The 24,685-nt window shown below is 38.4% G+C and overlaps 2 protein-coding genes across 2 annotated transcripts in view; one reads left to right on the top strand and one right to left on the bottom strand.

The window, feature by feature from the left end:
- LOC135310569 (guanine nucleotide-binding protein subunit alpha-14-like) overlaps nucleotides 1-12,800 on the top strand; it is a 71,626-nt gene extending 58,826 nt beyond the window's left edge. Inside the window, 7 exon segments of the mRNA XM_064438678.1 lie at nucleotides 3,495-3,599; nucleotides 3,602-3,651; nucleotides 6,002-6,130; nucleotide 6,622; nucleotides 8,060-8,188; nucleotides 9,551-9,704; nucleotides 10,720-12,800. Of these exon segments, the coding sequence (XP_064294748.1) occupies nucleotides 3,495-3,599; nucleotides 3,602-3,651; nucleotides 6,002-6,130; nucleotide 6,622; nucleotides 8,060-8,188; nucleotides 9,551-9,704; nucleotides 10,720-10,910 (759 nt within the window). The 3' untranslated portion in view covers nucleotides 10,911-12,800.
- Nucleotides 12,801-18,580: 5,780 nt separating this feature from the next.
- Nucleotides 18,581-24,685, bottom strand: part of VPS13A (vacuolar protein sorting 13 homolog A) — a 110,835-nt gene continuing 104,730 nt past the window's right edge. Inside the window, exons 69-72 of the mRNA XM_064438677.1 lie at nucleotides 24,330-24,415; nucleotides 23,536-23,659; nucleotides 21,926-22,000; nucleotides 18,581-19,575 (exon numbers count right to left, since the gene is read on the bottom strand). Of these exons, the coding sequence (XP_064294747.1) occupies nucleotides 19,525-19,575; nucleotides 21,926-22,000; nucleotides 23,536-23,659; nucleotides 24,330-24,415 (336 nt within the window). The 3' untranslated portion in view covers nucleotides 18,581-19,524. The remainder of the gene's footprint in view (nucleotides 19,576-21,925; nucleotides 22,001-23,535; nucleotides 23,660-24,329; nucleotides 24,416-24,685) is intronic.

The raw sequence follows: 24,685 nt of genomic DNA, 5'->3' as shown, positions 1-24,685 counted from the left end.
GCATTTTTTTATTAGTAATGTGCCTGTTCGCTGAGGATGAGGATGACATACATGTGGAATGATACTAAAATCACTTAGTGCTTTAAATCATTTTTCACTTCATTGTAGGATTTTTTTTCTTTGACTTACAAGCATGAGACTAGCTGTCAGTGTTGAACTCTTTGTTATATACTATGATGTGAAACATTAGTCTGAATTATTTTCCCAAAAAGGACTTTTTGTTATGTCACGTGCCACTTGGCCAGATAAGGGGACCGAGGTTTGCAGATGTAGACGCTTAGGAAATATTTCTTTTCATAAAGACCTGATACCAAAGTTGGTTTTGCAGCTACAATTACATTAAGCCCTGTGAGACACATGCAAAGTTTTGGCATGGACTGAAGCCTGAGTCAACACTGGTCAAAATGCTGTGATGGGTATTTGCATGTCAGTGTCCTTTGTTTTCTCTAGAAAAGGATATCTGTTCTGTGAATTTAACAAATTGAAGGAACGGTTACTCATAATCCAAATTATTTTGCACATCTTTCATCAGCTAAAATTGAAAATACGGAGAAAAGTAACTGCCAGGACACAGTGTCTCTAATCTCTTGCCTGATATATAGTGCCTAAATAAAGTTTAAATCACAGGTAAAGTTCTTCCTATGTTGTTCTAGATCAGCATAAACATTTAATAATATAATAATAACAGAACAGAAAAATGTATTCAATAGACAGCATTACCTGCCTTGCTAACATAGTTATGCTGTGTAAAATTAAGGTAAAAAAGCCAATATGGATTACATTATATCTGTGAAGAATCTACAATGTTTATACCATTGTTTATACCATGATGCACTTAAAACATTGATTAACAATTTACAGTGTAGCCGTAATTATAACAGTTGTTTAAAACTTTTAGCTACTATTTTAAAAAACCCCAGTTTTAATAAAAATCAGAAGACTTGGCATTTGGTTTTGTGTAACAGAATACCTGTAAAATCAAACAGAATTGCAATCATGGAGAATTTGTCCAGGCATTATGACTGTATTTTAAGTTTTTAATATGAAAACCTAGGAGAGTAGTATATTCAAAACATTTTGGAGACATACAATATTTAAAACTGATTTGAACTAAGCAAGGAAAAATTGCTTTTTGGGGCATTAGACTCTGTGGTGCATATTTTTGCAGTTGCCTATGGTAACTTAAAGATCCCATAACTACAGAAGTTCTGTTTTCTGACTGATCTTTGTCTCATTTTGAATGACTAGATTAACAGGCTGATCAGTATTCAGATTTTCCAGTTCAGACCCCAGAATCCACTGTCTGGATCCTAACCAGATCTGTATGCAGTGTTACTGTTTGTGACTCTCCTAAGCTTAAATTAGAGGTTGGAAAGAAACTTATTTCATTTTTAAAGAGGGTGTGAGTTAAAATTTAGATGATAGCTAGCAAGGTACTGGAAAAAGTGCTAGCAAACTGAATGTGCAGTAACCAATCTGTTATGTTCCCAAAACTAAATAAGTTAATTTTTTTCAATATTAGATGCATACAGGTATTAGCAAATACCAGTATATACCCCGTTGAACAGTTACAGAAGAGAATAAATCCAATCATACAATGGTATGGGAGGGAAGGGACCTTCAAAGATCATCTAGTCCACCTCCCTCTGCCACAGGCAGAAACATCTTTCTTTGGGTCAGGTTGCTCAAAACCCCATCCAACCTCACTTCCAGGGACGGGGCATCCACAGCTTCTCTGGGCAACCTGTTCCCGTGCCTCACCACCCTCATCACACAGAATTTTTCCTTTATTTCCAAGCTCAATCTACCCACTTGCAGTTCAAAATCATTGCCCCTTGTCCTTTCACTACAGGCCCTTGCAAAAAGTCCCTCTCCAGCCTTCTTGTAGGCCCCTTTCAGGTACTGGAAGGCTGCTACGGGGTCTCCTCAGAGCCTTCTCCTCTCCACTCACAACTAGCTCAGCTTGTCTTCATACGAGAGGCGTTCCAGCCCTCTCATCGTCTTCCTGGCCTTTCTCTGGACTCACTCCAACAGGTCCATGTCCCTCTTACGCTGAGTACTAGACGGAGTACTCCAGCTGGGGTCTCACCAAAGCAGAGTAGAGGGGCAGAGTCACCTCCCATGACCTGCTGGCCATTCCTCTTTTGGTGCAGCATAGAATACAGTTAGCTTTCTGGGCTGTGAGGCACACATTGCTGCCTCATATCCAGCTTTTCATCCACCAGTACCCTCAAGTCCTTCTCCAGATGGCAGTTCTCAGTCCATTCTCTACCCAGTCTGTACTGATATTGGGGATTGCCCTGACGCAGGTGCAGGACCTTGCACTTGGGCTTGTTGAAGTTCATGAGGCTTGCATGGTCCCACTCCTCAAGCCTGTTAAGACCCCCCTGGATGTCATCCCTTCCCTCAAGCTAATCAGCTGCACCACTTGCTACAAAATGTTAGGTTCTTTTGTATCCCTTTGTCCTGGTTTTGGCTGGGATAGAGTTAATTTTCACCATAGTAGCTAGTATGGGGCTATGTTTTGGATTAATGCTGAAAACAGTGTGGGTAACATTTCAGTTGTTGCTGATTACTGCTTACACTTGTCAAGAACTTTTTTGGCTTCCCATGCTCTTCCAGGGGCACAAAAAGCTGGGAGGGGTACAGACAGGACACCTGACCCCAAGTGACCAGAGAGATATTCTATTCCATATGATATCACGCTCAGCATATAAGGCTGGGGGAAGAAGGAGGAAGGTGGGGGGGTCATTCAGAGTGATGGCATTTGTCTTCCCAATTAACTGTTATGTGTGACAGAGCCCTGCTTTCCTGGATATGGCTGAACACTTCTCTGCTGATGGGAAATAGCGAATGCATTCCTTGTTTATTTGCTTATGTGTGCAGCTTTTGCTTTACCTATTAAACCGTCTTTACCTCCACCCACAAGTTTTGTCACTTTTACCCTTCTGATTCTCTCCCCCATCCCACTGAGGGGGAGTGAGTGGGCAGCTGGGTGGTGCTTCTCAGACAGATAGGCATTAAATAGAAGATGGCTTGTAGGAATTTAATGCCTGCTTGATGACTCTTTATGCTAGGTCAGCCTCTGGTTTGTCCTGAAACAAACCAAACCAACAAACAAATGAAAAATATCTGTAGTAAAGAAAGTATCTTGAATTTTAGAAACATTACCACTGTTACAAATTGGTATTAAAATTTAGTGAGTTTAAAAACAGTAGCTTTAGAGCACCTTCTAACCTTCGTCAAGGCCCCCTTTTAAAAAGAAAAGTCACACCTGGATGACAGTAAGCGAAACTAACTTGTCTAAAAAACATTCAGTAGCAGTCATTTGACTTGAAAAATTAAATGAATTCAAGGATTAAAACTACTTATTTTCTCCTAGGTTCCTTTCTGATGCTTAGTCTCATTGTTGGGAAGAGTATAATGAAGAAAGGGGTGTACTGCATGCTGACAGCAATCCTTTCTCACAATAGTGTACTCATTTGACTGATTAGGAGAGTGCTCAGATGATCAAAGAGGTAGAAGTGGATAAAGTGACAGTGCTGGAAAGAAAGCAAGTTGAAGCAATCAATAAGCTCTGGGAGGACCCAGGAATTCAAGAGAATGTTACGACAGATGGGGAGAGTACCAGCTCTCAGATTCTGCTAAGTAGTAAGTACACTGCATAATTACAAGGACAAGCCAGATTTAATGAAGTTAATCATAGAATCATTTAGGTTGAAAAAGACCTTTAAGATCATCTAGTCCAACCATTAACCCAACACTGCTGAGTCCACCACTAAACCATGGCCTTAAGCACCACATCTACATGTCCTTTAAATACATCTAGGGATGGTGACTCAACCACTTCCATGGGTAGCCGGTTCCAGTGTTTGACAACCCTTTCAGTGAAGAAGTTTTTCCTAATATCCTGCCTTAAGCTCCCCTGGGGCAACTTGAGGCAGTTTATTCTCATCTGATGGCTTATTACTTGGGAGAAAAGACCAACACCCACCTCACTACAACCTCCTTTCAGGTAGTTCTAGAGAGTGATAAGGTCTCCCCTCAGCCTCCTCTTCTCCAGACTAAACAACCCCAGTTCCCTCAACCTCTCCTCATAAGACCTGCTCTCCAGACCCTTCACCAGCTTTGTTGCCCTTCTCTGGACATGCTCCAGCACCTCCATGTCCCTCTTGTCCTGAGGGGTCCAAAATTGAACACAGTACTCGAGGTGTGGCCTCACCAGTGCCGAGTACAGGGGCACAATCTCTGCCCTACTCCTGCTGGCCACACTATTCCTGATACAAGCCAGGATGCTGTTGGCCTTCTTGGCCACCTGGGCACGCTGCTGGCTCATATTGAAGAGATAGGTTCACTCTGTATCTGTTATACCTGTGTCTCTGTTGGCCTGTGGTACACAACAAATTTTAAGCTGGAGTGATGAAAGAAAGTAATTTTAGGCTTTCCGCACATACTAGAACCATCATCCCTCCCAGTTCTGAGGTCAACACAGCTGGTACAGAACTGAGTTTCCTTTGGGGGAAATAATTAAAAACAGCTGTACAAAATACATTGACAACAAACGCGCAGGTCAGGCAGTTCAGTTACATTAAAAGGTTAGGATATAAATCAGAACAAAGATAAGTCTCTCCCCCATTTTTTTAAATTGTGAAAAAATGTTTTTTTATGAGAACAGAAAATGTACATTTCTGTTTCTGCCAAGGTTGAGAAGTAGCAGGGTTAAATTTCAGCAAGGAGCATTTAGATTAGGCTTTTATGGTAAACTTGAACTCAGAATGGTTATACATAGCAATCTGTTCCTGTGTGTGTTAAGTGTTATCATTCTTGACAGATGTTTGTCTGCTTTGTTCTTATATAATCCTACACTGGAGAAGAAGGATGCCACTTAACGTTCTACTGTAGCCTCATTTTCTAAGAAATCAGCTGCAATTGAAAATCAGTTTTATTTAAAATTTTATTAAATCTTGCTTTTGCTGTTAATTGCAATTGAGAGCTCAGTAACAATTTGCTACATTGCTGGAGAGGAGTAATTGTCTTAAGAGAAATATCTTCTAAGTGATAGCATTCAGTGTGAGTATTTTTTATTTGCGACCCAAAGTGTGAGGGTATGTTTGGGCAGCAAGAGGAAGTAGATTGACACCCTCCCTCTTCCACCAAAGGAAAAGGGAGGAATTAGTGCTTAAATAAAGGAAGGTTTGTGCTAAAATTGCGTTGTAAGATTTGGAATACTCCTTATGCTTTTTGGAGGCCTTGTTAGGATTTTGGATGATCTAATGTTGCCTCCTAGTGGTGAGAAGATAGATTGCAGAGGAGTCTATCTTGGGTCTCTGTGTCTTGCTTACACACTGCTTATTTACTGAGGCAAAGGAATGACATCCTAGAATTTAACCCAGCCATGAAAGCACAAGAACCTTGTGAAACTATGGAGGTAAAATTAAGAATGACTACATGGGCAGATGAGAAGCTAAATGCATTGTCTTTTATGTTAAAAATATGTGAGTTTGACGCATTCATGTTTGCAGTGCATTCCATTAATTACTTTTCTGAACTTTGTCCAGCAATGTTTCACATTTGTGTGCAATATTAGCATCACAGATTAAGTGACGGGATAGAGTACTGTTGGTAAACGTTATGGCTAGGACTGATATTTATATTTGTGTTCACATCTTAATCTTGATGTTCATTCTGAAGTTAAGACCAAATAAAATTATTCAAATAAAATTAACAATTTTGGGTGATTGTCTACAGAACATTTAGGCGTCATCTCTTTTGACTTGTATTATTCTGTCTGAAACGTACATGCAGATCTCAGTGAAAGTAAAGGAGTTTATTGGTTTATGCCAGCAACAATTCTGCTAAGGCCATGTACAACTGCATTTCTGTTTACCTGCCTTTGTGGAAACTCTTCTGTGATTCCTGGTTAGTACTTTGGTTTTGAATCAGTGTGATTAGTATATGACAGTGCATTAATCTTGTTTCTGTTGTATATTTAACTTTTCAGTTATCTTCCTGACCTTGATTGTATTGCTATGCCCTCACTTGTGCCAACTCAGCAAGATATTCTTAGAGTCCGAGTACCAACTACAGGAATTATCGAGTAACCTTTTGATTTAGAAAATATTATATTTAGGTAAGACTGCCTGTCAAATGATTCAGTTTACAATTATGAAAGTAGCTGCTGGAGCTTCTAAGGTCCTTTAAGCTTTTGCATTCAGTGAGTGTTGTATGCATTTCCAGCCCTTCTAGTCACCAAAGCTAATACAGTAACTTGAGTGGTGTTTCAGAACATCGTTACTTTTGAAATTTACATTACAAGAAAAAAGCTTTTCAAGTCAAGCAGCCCAATTGCTGTGTATCATCTGAACTATTAGTTTAATTAAAAGTCTTGGATGGGGGATACAGAGCCAAGGCACATGTAGTAACACGAGTGCTCATATAAGAATGTAGTTTAATTCCATTTGGAGCCAACAGTTTTTGCCTCCTGACTGTAGCTGTTTGGAAGAGAGGGCCCTAACAGGTATGTTGAAGCCATCAAGTGAGTTTACAACTTTCAGTTAACTAAAGTTACAGAAGGGAGTTGGAGACGCTGAGGGAAGGAGGAGGGAAAAAAAAAAATTGGAGGGTCACAGCAGTGGATACTTCTATTCTTCCTCCCATATAATATTAAAAAAAATATGTTCAGTGGAATTGAGAGAAACATACTAATAAAGTTGAAAGAAGGTCTGAGAAGCACCTTAAAATTACCTTATCTGCTACTAAAGAAGCTATCGCAACAGATAGGGTTACTGTTTTTCTAAGGGAAAGCATTTTTCAATTTCAACATTGCAGAATTTACACTAGCATGATTATAAATGTTCTTCCACCAAACCACCCATTTCATCATGAACAAACACCTGTGTGCAGTTACAACACAGAGCCAGAATCTACTCTGATAACACATAGTCAAACCAGCCTAACTGTGATTTTGTGGTTTGTTTTTGTTGGTTATTTTTTTTTTGGTTGGTTGGTTTTTTTCCCCTGGAAAAAGGAATGTTCTAGGGAACATTTTGACCTGGGCAGAATGTGAGGGACTTAACTTAGCTGGCTACAAAACCATAGGGATTTGATGTGCAACAAAGATATTTGTTTTGAGGAGTGAGATATGACTACCCTAGGGTTCTTGTGGAGGGACCAAGGGAGATATAAGAGCATGTGGGGAAAGAAAATTAAGTATGTTCACATCTACCTTTGCTAAAGCTTCTCCCAACACAGAAAAATATCCCAGGATTATATTTTATATTGTGCCTCAAGTGGCTTATACACTTATACTGGGCCTAGCTAGGCTAAAGTTAATTTGCTTCATAGCAGCTGATATGCTGCTGTTTTTTAGATTTGTAACCAAAACAGTGCTGATAACATACCAATGTTTGGCTTTTGCTGATCAGTATTTGCACAGCGCCAAAGCCTTCTCTGTTTCTCTGCCCATCCAGTCAATAGGCTGGGGGGTGCACAAGAGGTTGGGAGGGGACACAGCCAGACAGATGATCTGAACAGACCAAAGACATATTTCACACCATATAATGTCATGCTTAGTGATAAAAGTGAAAAGAGGGGGCTTTAGAGCGGTTGGGCATCTTCTTCTTGGGAACTGGTTGGGCATCGGGCTACCCATGGAGGTTGTGAATGATTGCCTTTGCATCACTTGTTTTCTTTATCTCCTCTTCCACTTATTGTTCACTTATTAAACAATTGGGTTTTTTATCTCAACCCACAAGTTTTCTTGGTTTTACTCTTTTTTCCTCTCCCCCTGTCTAACCACAGTGTGGGGGGGTAGTGAGCAAGTGGCTGTGTTGTGCTTAGCTGCCCGCTGGCATTAACCCACAACACTAAAGAACAATGAAAGCTGTAGCATTGCAGGAAAGGACTCAAGTTTCAATATTAAACAGAACATACAGTGTTAAGATATGCTTTTCACTGTCCGAGCTTATCTCAGGTAGGTGATGTATTATAAGGCCTTTGGATATACTTACAGTATCTTATGAAAATGACTAATACGTTGACTGTATTTCTGTTTAACAAGATGGTGGTTATAGGTGGCCAAAGGTCAGAAAGAAGGAGGTGGATCCATTGCTTTGAAAGTGTTACTTCCCTTATTTTCTTAGTTGCATTAAGTGAATATGATCAAGTCTTGGCAGAATGTGACAGTGATGTAAGGAGTCAGGGTATCTAAATAAGGTACAGAAAAAGATGCATGCTTTTTAATAAAGATGGCATTCACATGTCTTCATAAAAGCATTTGCAAGTACTAGAATTGCATTACAAAGATGATCATGCAGTTACAGAGTTGTATTAAATTAGCAGCCTGCTAAATACCCTAAAGATACCTTAAAATTACCTTAAAAGATAAAACATTATTTTAAAATGTTTTAAATCATTTAAGCCATGTCAAATGTTTGAGAATTTGAGTATGAGCAATATTTCTAAGCAAGTAAAACTACCTCAGTCATCTGTAATTAGGTATTTTTCAGTTTGTTTTCTAAGTCTCTGATGTTTCAGAATTAACCTGTGCATTTCTTAAGGAAAACTAAATCAAAATAAGTTAAAATTTACCTCCTTCCCAAGGTTAGAAAACATGAGTTCTCCTGTCTGCTCTAGAGCACCATCATCAGCAGTAGCCAGATGTTGTAGGAAAGGATGCAAAAAAGAAAACAGTAGGCAAGTGGAGAAGAGTTTATTAGTGGAACTGCATTCTGTTTGGTAGTGGTCGCTTTGCATTCTGCAGTAGGAGGCTTTCTTCAAGTGTCCTTCAAAAATGCTTAATACCATTTGAACTCTGAAGTCCCAAAGCCCTTACAGATCACTTTCTTAAGATCTGTTTGAACTGTGAAAAGCATACCCTACCTCACTTGCTGAAGTGTCGCAATGTTCCTTGTAGTTGAGATAGAGTTTCCTGTCATCTTTTGATGCATGAACAACTTCAGTGACTGTAATTTTCTTTTCCCTTTCACCATCTTGAACATTTTGTTCTGCTCACTTTAGACATTAGGAAATAAATAATGAACCAACTGCTATCACAAGTTTGTCCCCAGGAACTCCAAACAGCAATCTCTGAATGTGGTGTTCCTTAGATCTCTCTTGAAATGGACAGACTTTATTATTGATATAGAAAATTACCTGTATTCTTGTCCTTTAGCTATGTTACAGTATGTTAATATCAGATATTTGACCCAATACACCCTGCTTCAGGTCTCACTGTGAGGTCAGAAGAGGCTTTCATAGAGCAGCAGTCCATCACTGCTCACTAACTCATACAAGAAATAAAATAATTTCTATTATTAAGGCTTACCTTGATTTCACATGCCATCATGCCATTCACCGCAGTGATCTAAACTCCAGTGAATAAAAGGATATAGAACATGTACTGATCAACCAATGCATTGTAATTGCACTTAATAAAACTAATATTTTTAAAAATATTTCAAAAAAACCTTTATGATCTCTAGCTGATGTGATTTGTATATGCTACTGTCTAGAGAGTGTAACTTCATACTAATTTTTTTTGTTGTTGTAGAATTGAATGGAAGGAAGCAAGGCCTTATTTAAAACTGTCATTACATATCCCTGGTTTCTGAATTCCTCAGTCCTTTGGTTTTTAAACAAAAAAGATCTTCTAGAAGAGAAAATCATGTATTCCCATCTAGTAAGTTACTTTCCAGAATACACAGGTAAGCTTTTTTCCCAGACTATCCTCACAAAGCTAAAAGTCAGATTTAAACCACTTAGGTTTTTCCTCATTAAATTGATCAGGGAAAGAGGAATTATGCTATCTATATGATATCTATGCTTTTCTACTCCATCCATTAAAATACAAACTTAAATTACTCAGTTTTACTGGAACTTTGGGTTTTTTACCGGAACTTTGGGTTTTTTACCGGAGCATTGTAGACAGAGTCTTGAGAGATTTCTTGCAGCCAGTCTGTTATCATTAGAGTGGCACAAACACTATTTTTTATGAGAAGCACCTTTCTCATCTTTGATCTCAAGAGACAAGATACAGGAGAATTTGGGGAATGCAGCTATTAATCCAACTCTTTATATAGTAAAAACCCATAGTATAGGTTTGCATTCATTATTATAACTTCTTATCTATATAAAAGTCCAAAGTTAAGAAGCAGCCTGAATAACTTTCCTTAACAAATGTTACCGATACTTAGTTGCCAAAAGAATGATGAAAAAAATCAGATGTAGTCGAGTAATTAAAATCGTATTATATTCTGCAAGACATGTATCACATTGAAGCCTACGATTAATAATGAAAAGAACTAAAACTATTTAATAGCTACAGAGAAAATGCACCTCCCTCTCTTGTCCAGAGAACCCTGCTTACTCTTGTGTGTTTTAGAAAATTTAATTTCTCTCATGGTCTTTGACATAACTACAGTAATGTAGCAAACTAATAATATATCCTGGGTAATTCCAGTGGCATAGGTTTTTATAAACAATTACTTTGACCTGTAAGGTTTACTGTTGAAAAAAGCATACTCCACACACTTCAGAAAGCCGTCTTCCAACAGCTTTTGCTCCACTAATGTATGACTGATAAAATGCCAACATGGAAGTATGCCTTTATGGTGATTTCACATTTAAAATGAAATTAGCCTATTAAGATACTGCCCATATATTTCTTCCTTGACCCAGAGCATTTCACTGTTCAAAACCACTAACTGTGCGTTTGACTAGGACCAAAACAAGACGTCGAAGCTGCCAGAGACTTCATTTTGAAGCTGTGTCAGGATCAGATTCCAGACAAGAAGAAAGTAATCTATTCCCACTTCACTTGTGCCACCGACACAGAAAATATTCGTTTCGTCTTTGCTGCTGTCAAGGACACGATCCTGCAATTAAACCTGAGGGAGTTCAAACTGGTTTAAAGAAAAAACATGGTTGCAGTCACAAAATGTGGTTTACCCATAGCACAGCCTATGTTGTTAAAAAAGGTGGTGTTTTTTTTTTAAATACCATTTACAGAAATGGGAGGAGGATTTATATTTACTGAAGAAGTATGGATTAAGGGAATTGTAAAGAATGAGTTTTAAAGTTTACTTTTTCAGCTATACATTTAAAATATTGTGTTCATATTTCCCATATTAGTTTTGTCTGTGAGTTATTTTTTGACATCTGTGGGAAATAAGTATATTTAGAAGAATGTTAATAACTCCATTGCTGTATTTTAAGATTTTTCTTTTTCCTTTTTTTTTTTTTTAAACTTAGGATTTACAATCATAGCTTATAAAATTTCAAAGTGATGTCTTAAAAATTACAAGTTAGCGTTATTTTAGGGTGCTAGACATTTTTATATTCTTTTTCTGAACAATGTAGTTGAAAGACTAGGGTAAACCTGTTAGATTTTTTAGAAGTATCTCTCAGTAGCCTTGTTAGCCTAAACCCAAAAATGTTCTAGAAATCATTACAAATGATTAATTAGTGGTGACCCTTGCATATCACTGCCTCTTTGTTTGAGTGCCTTACAATAATAAGACACCTTTCACTGTTAAGGAATGACAGATTAAGACCTTGTAGGCAGTCTATGGCACCTACTCTTTTCTGAAGGGAAAAGCATTTCCCAAACAGCAAAGCATTTAGCAAACGGTCTCAGCATTCACTGCCACAGGAGCTTGAAGATGGTGCATAGGTGCCTGTCATAAACTAGGCCTTAAATGCCTCTGGGTCACTCACATAACTTGCCTTCTGCACTTTGCATTTTCCTGTCATTGAGCTTCATGGGTGGTGCTGCATGGATTAGAGAGCAGTAAAGCTTCTCCTCTAAAAGGCTTCCAGCCATTTTCCCATCTCCTCCACTCCCTGCCCAGCTTCTCCACTAAAGATGTCAGAAACACTAATAGCTTGGTCAGTTCTCCACTGGGCCAAAAATTCTCAGACATTAGGTCGATCTTTAAAACTTTTTTTACCCATGCAAGATTTGTGGTAGTCACTGGTACTTGATCAGCTAACCCAGCAGCACTGGTAAGGAGAGTGTTTTAGTAGAACAGTCTGTTATTAGCAGTAATTCAGCCCAAAAGATGTGCTGAGGTTTTCCTGTATTTAAATACATGAAAATGCAGGTATTTCCAAGAAGAAATACTAAAAGCTGTTGCTATAATATCAGCATGAAATAGAAATTTCTCTGCAGCACAGAAAAAAAATTAGGTTATATTGACATTTCAGCCTGAGTACTGCCAGGGTCTTCAGCCAGGTCAATAGCTCTCGCACTTCAGTCCTCTGAAAAGCACACCCTGACCTTTCATTGCCCATAAAAAAATGTTTACCAATTCACATACTAAACAGCATGGGTCCCTTTTGTCCAGCAGTACAGAAAATTTAAGTATGTCCAGAGCTGCTTTTGGGTGCTAAGATGAAAACAGCCTGTAACATTTGATTCATTGGTTCTTTATGTAGTGTTGGAACAAGCAGTAGGAGCCTGTTCTTACATTTTTTAATGTTTTTCCAGGAGGCAAGCACACTGACCTATACATTGTGCCCATACTAATGAATGGCACTAGCCAACACTGAGGGAACAGTGCAGTACACGCTGGGATGAGGTACAGGGTGCAGTGCTACTTGCTGAACAAGGAGACACCAAGGGGGAGTGACAGAAAGCATGGAATAAACAGCTCGTCTGTGCATGTGTCAGCTGTGTCACAGAATCACAGAATGGTAGGGGTTGGAAGGGACCTCTGGAGATCATCTTGTCCAACCCCCCTCCTTGAGCAGGGACATCTAGAGCAGGGGGCACAGGAACACAACCAGGCTGAGTTTGAATGTCTCCAGGGAAGGAGACTCCACAGCCTCCCTGAGCAGCCTGTGCCACTGCTCTGGCACCCTCACAGGAAAGGGGTTTTTTCTCATCTTTAGATGGAACTTCCTGTGTTCCAGCTTGTGCCCATTGCCCCTTGTCCTGTCACTGGGCACCACTGAAAAGAGCCTAGTCCCATCAGCCTCACACTCACCCTTTAGATATTTATAGGTATTTATGAAATGCCTCCTCAGTCTTCTCTTCTCCAGGCTGAACAAACCCAAGTCTCTCAGCCTTTCCTCATAAGGGAGATGCTCCAGCCCCCTGATCATCTTGGTAGCTCTCCACTGGACTTGCTCAAGGAGTTTCACATCCTTCTTAAACTGGGGGTCCCAGAACTGAACACAGCACTCCAAAGCTGGTCTCACCAGGGCGGAGCAGAGGGGGAGGATAACCTCCCTCACCCTGCTGGCCACATTCCTTTTAATGCACCCCAGGATACCATTGGCCTTCGTGGCCACAAGGGCACATTGCTGGCTCATGGTCAGCTTGTTGTCCACCAGCACTCCCACGTCCTTCTCAACAGAGCCGCTTTCCCGTAGTTCAGCCCCCAGCCTGTACTGGTGCATGGGGTTGTTCCTCACCAGGTGCAGGACCTTGCACTTGCTCTTGTTGGATTTCATGAGGTTCCCCTCAGCCCAGCTCTCCAGCCTGTCCAGGTCTTGCTGGATGACAGCACAGCCTTCTGGTGTATCAGCCGCTCCTCCCAGCCTGGCATCATCAGCGAACTTGCTGAGGGTGCGCTCTGTCCCATCATCCAGGTCATTGATGAATGTGTTGAACAGGACCGGATCCAGCACAGACCCCTGGGGAACATGCCTAGTTATGAGCCTCCATCCAGCTCATCATGACCCTCTGAGCTCTGTTGTTGAGACAGTTCTCTGTCCCCACCTCACTGTCCTCTCATCCAACCCACACTTCCTTAGCTTTCCTGTGAGGATGCTATGGGAGACAGTGTCAAATGCCTTACTGAAGTCAAGATAGACAACATCCACTGCTCTCCCTTCGACCCAGCCAGTCACGACATCATAGAAGGCTGTCAGGTTGGTCAAGTGTGATCTTCCCTTGGTAAATCCATGTTGACTTCTTCTGATAACCTTCTTTTCCTCTACATGCCTGGAGATGATCTCCAGGATGAACTGCTCCATCACCTTTCCAGGGATGGAGGTGAGGTTGACTGGCCTAGAGGTCCTAAGGTCCTCCTCCTTGCCCTTTCTGTCCCCGGTACCCTGTACCCTGCCTCAGAAGTACTGTCATCAAGTCCTCAGACCTGCTGTCCTAAACTAACCATTGTTGCTCAAAAAATAATTTGGAAGCATTTCTTGTCATAAAATCTGTAGATATTGAGGTTTTACATTAAGAACTTCCAGTCACATGAAAAGATGGCAACAGAAATACTTTCCTAGGGCAGCAGATTTGATGGCAAAAAGCACATGAAATGCCCAAATGCTTGGACTGCTTGATCCAGTTTTGAGCCCCCTGGGAGTTTCTGGAAAAATGTCTGTTTAAACTCTTAGTAGTTCCACATCTTGAGTCAAGATTTGCTGTTCATGTGAAGAGCACATTGGCGCCATGAATTTGGGAGCCTGGCTTTGCCAGAGTAGAAGTTTTGCAGATTGTGAGACAGTCACCGTTTTCCAGGACCCATCAGTACAAGAATGCTTTCCTTTCACACTTCACAACCAACACTGAAAAAAATTCACAAGGGCAGTTAGCAAGACAAACTTCTGCACAGTTCTCCATCTGCTTGATGCAACAAGGAATGGAAACCTACAAGGATAAAAAAATTGGGAGACATCCAGGAGAAAGTGAATTCAGTTTTTCTCCCTTATTCCCTATTAGTGTCCTAACACATCATGCCTGTTCCAGCAGTCACATTTGTTTCAGCCTTTGATGTATTGATCTGGAGATGATGAGTTAAAAAAAAAATATAATGGCATATACATTATTTTACTCCTTGTAGGAAGATAATTAAAAGCCAGTTTACTCCTTGAAGCTTTACAGCAATCAAAATATCTTTACAAAATGTCTGCTGTGAGTGGAATTGTGGACCGTTAGATCCCACATGCAGTCACAAAAGCAAAAATTGTGACCAAGATCACAGATGCATTTCTTTGGTCAAATAACAAAGCTCAGGCTCCTAGGTGATGCATATATGTACTTGCATATACTGACCAGAAAATTATGAATTAATCCACTGGTAAGAATAACAACAGGCAAACCTTGACTGAGCGATAGTGTTATAGGCAGGAAAAAAGACGTCAGCTATGTATTAATTTGTTCAGTTTTATGCAGAAACCTTAAAGGCATTCAAGAATCACATAACCAAACTATGACAATTTGCATTTCAAGAGGAGATTATGATAAACAAACATTTTCTGTATGAAAACATGAAATGCTTTGTAATTTTTGATCTGCATAATAAGCCAAATATTGTGATATACATGAACAACAAATCTAAGTCAGAAACACTTCGCACCGTATCTGAGACTATTACAAATATACAACACCTATTAGCAGTATTTTTCCTGAACAGTTCCCACATTTAATAACCCTGTTCTTTTGTAACACACATTACAAAATTTGGGAAAAAAAAAAAAACAACAAAACCTTCCACAGTATTGGATTAATTTCCATAAGAATCTGCACACAATAGCGAGGACGAACGGCTCCTTTGCCCAGTCTGGTTTTAGTAACACATTTGAGCATAGAACCCAAGGATCTTCCTTGGCAGAAGTAGCAGATGAATTGGTCAATATAGGGAAAAAAAAACCCAGACAACTCAGTAATTAACTCTTAGGAACTCTGGCCACCTATATCCTTAGTTCCTGGGAGGCAGATGTTTTGCTGGTATTGGTTGCTGCTTCAGCTTTTGCTGCATCTTCAGCAAAGATTAGTCATTGCAGACGGAGAGGGATCAACAGGGGGGGTTTAATGCTGGAGAAAGGTAGTGTCGCATTGTTTTATTTGCTGAAGAAACACTGCCCACTCTTGCCTTGTACAATACTTACACCATTACAAACAATGCAGTCTTTAGGTAGTTCTTTCCTGGAATTCAGATGTGAAAGGCTGAGGAGGGTGGGGGGCTGGGGTGGGGAGGAATCTTCCGAATTGTTTTGAAGCTAATACAGTATCGGGAAATATGTACAAAACAAATATATACAAATATAAACATCATGTGGATATGGAGATATTTACAAACAAGCCACAAGACTTAGCAATCCTATTAAGGCATGATGTATTTATTGGAACTGTTTTCCATCAGCAGAATAATTAGGAAACTTTGGGTTTGTAGTTCAAATTCAAGAATATGCTCTAAGTATTAAATTTTAACTACCATTACATAGTAATATTAATGTTGTATTGACTAGTGTGTGGTATTTATTATTTGCAGATAGATGGCTAAAAATAACTCAAGAGGAACAAGAGACCTTAGTGATTTGTTTAATATGTGAGTGTATTTTGTGATGTGCTAAAGATAATAAATAGCTAATAGCATACATACAGAATTTGGATTTAATGAGAATCTGGTTATCTGGCAACACTACCTACGTTGTTTCAATGTGGCAACAGAAAAAAAAAAGTAAAGGGAGCCTGTACCAGTAAATCCAGTTATTAAAATCTTGTCCTTACAATAAACCAAAGCTGAAGACTGAAGTCTGTTTGGCTTTCACTGAGACAGCTTCAACAGAACCTTGACCTTGTGATCTCAGAGACAAGATTTGACTTGTCAGTTTCTACCTACAAAATTCTGAGTAGTAGTATTACCTGTTAATTAAAGCAGTATATAAAGAAAACAAATACATAATCGCATTTGTGTCAAAATTCAGTTTCACTTTATTCAAGGTGGTGAAGAGACCAGGGGGAAAGGGTGTGGAGGCCAAGAGAGCCATGCCATGCAAAGCCATGCGGCTGAACAGAGAGAGGTGCAAACAGTTACTTACAAATGTTTTAGCAGTGTGTCTGGCATGTTTGATTCTATGTTTGGTTTGTTATTGATTTCTTTGAGGTAATTCTAACCCTTAACAAACTACTACTGAGAACCCAAATGACATTTCTCAAAAGGTATTAAGTTTAGGTAACAGTCATCTAGAAGTGAAACTGTTCTTCAGTACTTCAGTAAAGGCCACGAATCCCTTTTAAACACCACAGTGGGCAGACCTAGATGCCTACATTTTAATTTTTATTGAGATCCCCTTCTCTAATTGCATATACATTTGAAATAAAAACTAATGTATCTATTTTGCAATATGCATATTTTTTCAACAAGATGGCAGTACGGAATGAGGCACAGCAAATTGGACATCCCGAACAACATTTCTACATTGTGTAGAAAGCTACACAATGGTCTAAGTCTAAATACCTTTCTCCTCCCCCCAGGCTGGCTTATATTTAAAACAGAGAACTGATTTCTGCCAAGAAATGGTAAAAATCCATTCACGACTGTATGGAGAAAGCATAAGGAAAAAAAACAAAGGAAAAAGATAAAATTTTCTGAGTAGAAAAAGGGAACCATAGAAAATCACGTTGTCATTCCAAATGGAGATGAGGGCACTGGGGGAAAGGTTCCATGTTGACTTTTGAGCACTTCCAGCATTTTAATTCTTGTGCTAAGGCTTTTAGTTAGCAGAGAAGACCAAAGTATTTTTATACTCTATAGGAAAAATGCAATTTGGGGGCAATTGTTGTGTTTCCCAAAATATGAGCTTAACCACAGACATGCACATTTAAAATAAATCCTTCAACATTAACGGTTAAATTGCTCAAATATTACTGAAGAGCCAGGTGAGATTTGAGAATCAGGGGTTTCTTGGCAAAATAAATGTAAGACAGTTAAGAACTAGAGATAATAATAATTGAAATAGAGGCTCTGTGAAAATATTCTGAATAGCGTAAATTGAAAAGCTACACTAATGGGAATGTACAAAGTACTTGCAAGAGGTACTAGTAGTGAAAGTTGCAGCAGACATTCAGTAAATACTGGGGATAGAGAGAGGAGGCGACAACACAGTAATCAAGAATCAAAATCATGATGAGGCTATTAATTGAACTATCATGCCCAAGATGAAAAGTGATAGATTAAAAACACAGAGATACAGAACAGTACTCAGTGCACCTAATAACACTACTTATCTAAGGCAAAGTATTCGATTAGTTTGGCATGATTATAACCTGAGTGAATACTCTTGGTACGTGCTTGGTGTACAAACAAGTGGAGTAACACAGTCATTGTCATAGTCTGGAATTCTCTTATGGTCTTTTGATTCAATTTACAATTTTGGGGAAAAATTACAACATTACATGTATTTTGTAACCTGCTAAATGGTTACACAACACCAAGACAAGACTTAGAGTAAATTAAAGAACTGCAATTGTAGGTTAGCATGCTAGTCATTTTAGATTTTACAGTAATGTAACAATTTGGTTATCTCAAGCACCACCAGCAGTGTCAGAATTAAGTCCTGTAGCTATACACGTTCCAGACAATTTTTTGGGAATGATATTTTGGCAGCAGGTACTTTCTAAATGTACCAGATATTTTGAAGACTTCGATATGGGAACTTACGGCAACCTTCATGTAACACTGTACTGTTTCCTGTACTTTTTATATCAACTGCAGCAAACTACTATGACTGCTGCATCTAAGAAGGAAGCAGAAGTGCACAGAGTCAGTCTCTCCCTATTAAAGTTCTGCTGTCTGCATATGAAACAAAAACGTTTCACTGGGTAAGAAAAGTTGATAAAAGCAACTGTGAAATATTATATTTATTATTTAATATAAATTTGACTTTATTAGTCACTTGCTTAGCACACAACACTATGTAATCCAAGGCATTTATTTTTGGTATGCAACAGTGCACTTATAACCCCATAAACTCCTTAAGTTGCAAGACTGTTAATAACTTTTATTTAAAATAATAGGCTTTAATTAATAATTTTAGTGCAGAGATATATTAATTCTCCCCATTATCCATTTCTGTAAACTGTTATACTTTTTGTGAATATTAATAGAGGTGCTGCAATGTTTCCTTGAGTAGAATATAAAAAAGGTTTACACTAAAAGTGATACTGTATTGTAAATTCATTGTGACCTGGTCCATTCATTTACAAGAAGAAAATAATGTCGTTAACTAAGCAGCCACTCCTTTGATCATCTAAATTAGACTTCCCTGGTCAGTAGCCTCCTTTTTCGAATTTGATTTGTAAGACTAGTGATTATTAAGTTAATGCTTCCTTTGATGAAATTTGAATTTCAACACAGCCTCAATTCATACGAAAACTAAGACAGAAACTAAGTATTGATTTTCAGAATCAAATAGAAATGGAAATATTTGCTCTGAACAGTATCATACGAATTATTCCAGACTTCAGTTCCAATGGTTAAACAAATTCATGTTACACTGTATTTATAAAAAATGAAATCTGGAATCCCTACCTTGAAAAAAAAGAAACCAAATAAAACAAGCCAAAACTTGGCAGAATCTTTTTCATCACTAGATTATTTTGTTTAACTTGTCATCTGTTTTTGTGATACAGCCATAGAACTGTTGTGACCATAATAAACAATTTCATAAATCTTCCTTCCCTCCTGTTTTCACTTTTGTTGCTTATACTCAAATAGTTCTGCTTGTGAAATAAGAATTGAAAGGTAGCTGTTCAGTGTTCTTTGTATCTTGGTGCTTCTCCATTCATTACAGCTTTGGCTGGTTCTCTCTCACTTCTTCCAGTTTAGAAAGGATCCACTGTGTGAAGGAAAAGGAAAAAAAAAAATGAAATGTTTCCTTAGCAGAAACATACAAAGCAGCTGAAAATTAGACTGGGTTGACCAGACACTTTACTACCAGACATTTTACTACTCTTCCTAACAGAGTTTTAACAATGCTCAAAATTCTACCGTAGATTATATACTCCTGATTTTCTCACATGAAAACTGAGGCATTTAAGTACCAATATATGACACTGAATATCACAGCTAATTAAACTGGCTAGGTTGATATTTCAATTTCCTGGTCTGTATTTCAATGAATAATATTTAAAAAAAATAGATGACACCATCATTTCACTCACATCGTTATTAATGCTCTGCATTAGTCTACAACTCTAGACAAATATCACAGACGACAATAGAGAAGCAAGGATAATAAAAGACAGAAGACAAGAACAGATTGCAGCAATGTGATAATACAGTTGTTATGAAAGAAGCTTTCTTAACTATATTTGGGTTCCTCTCAGGAATTTCAAATTCACACATTTGCCGAACATGGAAGGGAAATTAGTTTCCCAAGAGTCAAAAAAACCCCAACAAACCAAAAACCCAAAAAAGCCAGCAAAAAAGGGGCAGTGACATGGAAATCTAGGGTAGGAGATGAGGTTATACAAAGGGATTGCCATGAGAAAGCTGCATGTTTTCAAGGAAGATGAGTGGACTATTACAAATCAGATTCTGTTACCGGATCCAGCTCTATGTTACAGATCTTTAGAATCCCCTCATCATCACAAGCTCACCCCGCAAGGAAACCAGAGCTTCCATTCAGCAGGATGCTGAAGGTTTGAAAGAAGAATTGGCTGTTCAAGAAAATACTGTTCACATCAGAATATGGCACTTCTCACAGATGGAACCACCTTGTAGTGTCCACTAGACTGACAAGGGGAAAAATGTTCACAAAGCCGTGTCACTGAAATGACCTCATTATCTTTTTACTACAAAGGGTGCAAGTTTCATTTTCACTATTCCTAAAATACTTCCCTCAGTGCCGCCTCTCTCTGTGCACAAGCACAACTGCCACATTTGCAGAAGTGAGCTGTAAGCTAAACTAAGTGACTCTGAAAGACTTACTTTCTGTAGGATAGCCCCTAAGGACATGATGGCAATTTCTGAATGAATCTCTTAAGTATTCCTTCTCCAAGACAAGGCTCCATTCCTTACCAAGCCTGTCTTACATTGACCTTTCCCCTCATATTCACATTCCTGTTTGTTTTTTGAGGTTCACAGGCCTTTCCAGGAAAATACAAAACCCAACATTTTTGTGAAGAGTGCACACAACTCTTTCAACTTTCTTTTCCTTGCTTAAGACTCACAGCATATGTAATACGATGCATTAATTTGATTTTTGGTATTGTTCCTGATTTAGCTGGGGCGTGGATGGGATTCCCTTCCCACACAGACTACTGGAACTCAACACTGCCCGTGGCCCACCAACCAAAGAGAGCTCAGTACCTCCAAAGAGCACAGACAAGTCAGATTCAGCATGGGGCCCTCAAATACCTTGACAGTATTTTTAATGCTTTTTGAGGTAAGAGTCAAAAGGTATTACTCAGCTGCGGTTAGAAACAACCCTCATAAAGACATAAGCAACTTAAACTGACGAGAAGATGCAAAAGCAACTGGTGAGAAGATACAACTTCCACAGACTGTTTTAAAGAGTAATCCCAGATCCCACTGGTGTGGGACCAGCCCCACAAGACTAACTTATTGTTTGTGAGAATACAAGGTATGCTAATAAAAACAAGGCAGAACTTTTGCAATCCAGCTACCTGATAGTTCTGGCAGCAGACCTGAACTGCTCCTACTCACTGCTGTAGTGAAAACTAGTGATACCAAAATGAAGCGATCACATAGAATATGTGGATAATAGTATTATTTCAATATATAAAAAAAAAGCTATTTGTGTTTCTATTAGGGATTTTTTTTCATTCTTCAACCAAAACTGTATTTTATGGAACAGAGGAATAGCACACTCCCCACCCACCCCCAGTAAAATTTACAAATTTACAAATACTGATTGTTCTATTAAAATGTATTATTTTAATTCACATTCTTGATTGCTTAATTTTTTGTTAGCAGTACTGTTAAATCAGCTGTTAAACAGACAGTTATAATTCCAAAGATTTATGTAAGAAAAACTTTGGTGTTGGAATAGAGTGTTTTTGAAATTCAATACTGAGTAGATCGTTACCATTTCCATCTGTGTAATGGCTGTGTGGAAATACAGAATTTTAAATATACATGGTAGTTTCAGGTTCAGCATATCTCTGTTTCACTTTTTACGCCAAATTTAGCACAGTATATTTGTAATAGTATTTTGACTTCACCTTAGCATCCTCTGGACTTTTAAAATTAATAATTTTTCCAAATTCTTTGGCATGGAACACAGACTTAACTCGTTCCTAAAAAAAAAAATATAAAAAAATCAGTAATTCAAAATCTAAGTTAGTTTCTTCAAACTTTATGACTAAGAAGTTATTTACCGTTAAGGCAACTATATGGTTCACACAGCAACATGTACCCATTACGCTAATCTGAGTATGTTTACATCGCATCCACGCACCTTGAGAAACTTCATTTTCTGCATAAAAGCACAGTGGAACACTGGAAATACAGCAATAACAGACTTCCCTTTTTACCACGGAGTCCCTGCAGACTGGACTATAAAAGTGTGTGGGGACGGAAGGGAGATAATAGAGCATGTGGGGTAACAAAATCCAATACTCCCTAAGGCTGTAATTTTTTGTTCTCCTTCAAGTCATTACCTGAGTGGACATTCCACCCACACTGACTTGCACGGAGTGGTCTCAGGTACTGAAAATAGCAACTTAGGCTTCAGAACTAAAACATAAGCAGTGCTTTGCAAAATAGAGTTTTCAATCATAGATTTCAATAAAGAGCATACTGCAGATACGTGATCGGACTCTGAAATGACTGCTGTATAGGGGTAAAGATGGGTATGCTATTCAGCACTGTCTGAAATGGCAGAAACTCTAAGAATTATTTAATCCTGTATAAGTTCACTTGCTGTTAGAAATCCAGTTTGGAGGACTCCAAACCAATATAGCTCTGCCTTTCATGATCTCTGCAATAGAAACAATCTGAGTGAAAAGCTGAATGACTTCGTACACTGTCAAGACTGTCCTGACAACCAAGATGTGTAATTACACACATGAAGCTTATTAAAAACAGAAAAAACCCAAAACACTGGCAGGTAAATTTACTGACTGAAATTAGATTCAGTTACCATCTCAACAAGAATTTCAGAATATTGGGTTTTTTTAAGGAACTCTGCCTCTGTAAATATACTCAGTCATCAGCGGTCATCTTTCTCCTTATGCCCTTTGCCAAGTTTTGGAATTTTTTTAAAGGAAAAATTGCAGTTGAGCGCAACATTGTTCAACTTGCATTGAAAGGGATAAGCATATGCCATTAGAGTTTTTAAGAAGATATTATACTTCTGAAGAATTCCATTACTAGCAAGCGCAAAAACAATCCTTGAGGCACAGCACATGAAAATGTATTGCTCTTATATATTTGAATCTTTGGGATTGCAACAAGGTAGATTTCCACGTATTGGTATTTTTCCACAGTGCCAGAATACGTAATAAAAGTATTCTGCAACTTTCTGAGAGAGTTTTGTTGTATCACCATTTTCCAAACTATGAATATACCATGAACTGGTGCATACCAACAAAAAATTTGCAGGGCTCAAGGAATAATTTAATCTGCAAATGCCAAGTCACCATTCTGCTTCGAACAGTCAGGAGCTAGTTATATGAGGCGTTTGCCCATGCCAAATTTCAACTCCCTTCTCTGCATGCCTCTCAACTAGAAGAGAGATCAAGAATTTAAAAGGAAAGAGATAAGAAGTTCAAAGTTCAATTTTATAAAGAGTAACACAAAAAGAAAACAAACCATGATGAGGTTAACGTACCTTGGCTTCAATGCGTAACCTTCTGCCGTCAACAATGAATGGTTCTTTGGTAAATTCGTCGTAAGTATATTGCCATTCACATGTCAGCTGTCCAAATGTCCCTTTTGTCACAAACAGCACACCACTGGACACCAGAAAGTAAAATAAATAATTTTAAAATTAATGTAAAAACACTTAAAAGTTACCAAGTTACCCTAGCTCTAGTGAAGTCATTAATTGTTCCAAAATAGTTCTCATCTCATGATACATAACAACCATATAGCATACTTTACAGAAAAGTGAATTCTGAACCTTCCCCTAACTTACTTAATATTGTGTTTCACTGCAAAACTGTAATGCTACTTCTAGCTTTATTTCTATGAAAAGTTGTACAGACTTTTTATTTGAGAAGGATGCCTGATATTCCAGTGTTAACATTATTGACTCTGTTCCTGTATTATCCTTGTTTCCTTCAGTATGCTAACTTATAAGTGAATCCTACAGTTCCACTGACTTCAACCTAACCAGATTTGTAACCAGCCTTTCACAGCTAAAGAAACCATGAAACCAACATCCCTTTTCTCTCCTTAAACAGAGGAATTACTATGGCACTCAAACCAACATACTCTTGTGCTGAGCAGTGTTCAATCTTGTTGAACAAGATTAACAGCACAATAAGCAAGCCTTCCCCATTATTTTATCTAGACACATAACAACAGGCATGTCAAAGTGCAGTTACTGATCAAAAATTACCAAGCCGTGCACATTTTGATCATAGTTCTAAGTACTCATTATTCAGCATCAAAACTGTTTACCTTTTTGTTACCATTAGCAGGTCTGTACTGTTGACCATCGCATGTGCAATATATCTGAGTTTTGCAAATCTTCCATTTTCGATTTTCTAAAAGAGATAAAAGTTTTATAGCCTTGATTATGCTTGTATAAATTCATGGACTAATTTTGTGCTTAAAAGGTATTTATTCCCCAAAAGTATGAATTAAACAAAACACATAGCACATACTTTTAAATAAAAGGCTACTTTCATAAAGTCAGAATATGACTAACAGATCTGTGACAGCTAATGTTTATAATTACATAGAACCGTTTGGTTGCTGTTAATGCAGCTATGCAAATAAAAAACAATTTTAACCAAAACTGGTAAGGAACAATA

This window comes from Phalacrocorax carbo, chromosome Z (assembly GCF_963921805.1).
Source record: "Phalacrocorax carbo chromosome Z, bPhaCar2.1, whole genome shotgun sequence".
Lineage (NCBI taxonomy): Eukaryota > Metazoa > Chordata > Aves > Suliformes > Phalacrocoracidae > Phalacrocorax > Phalacrocorax carbo.
This window is presented reverse-complemented; position numbering and strand designations above follow the sequence as displayed.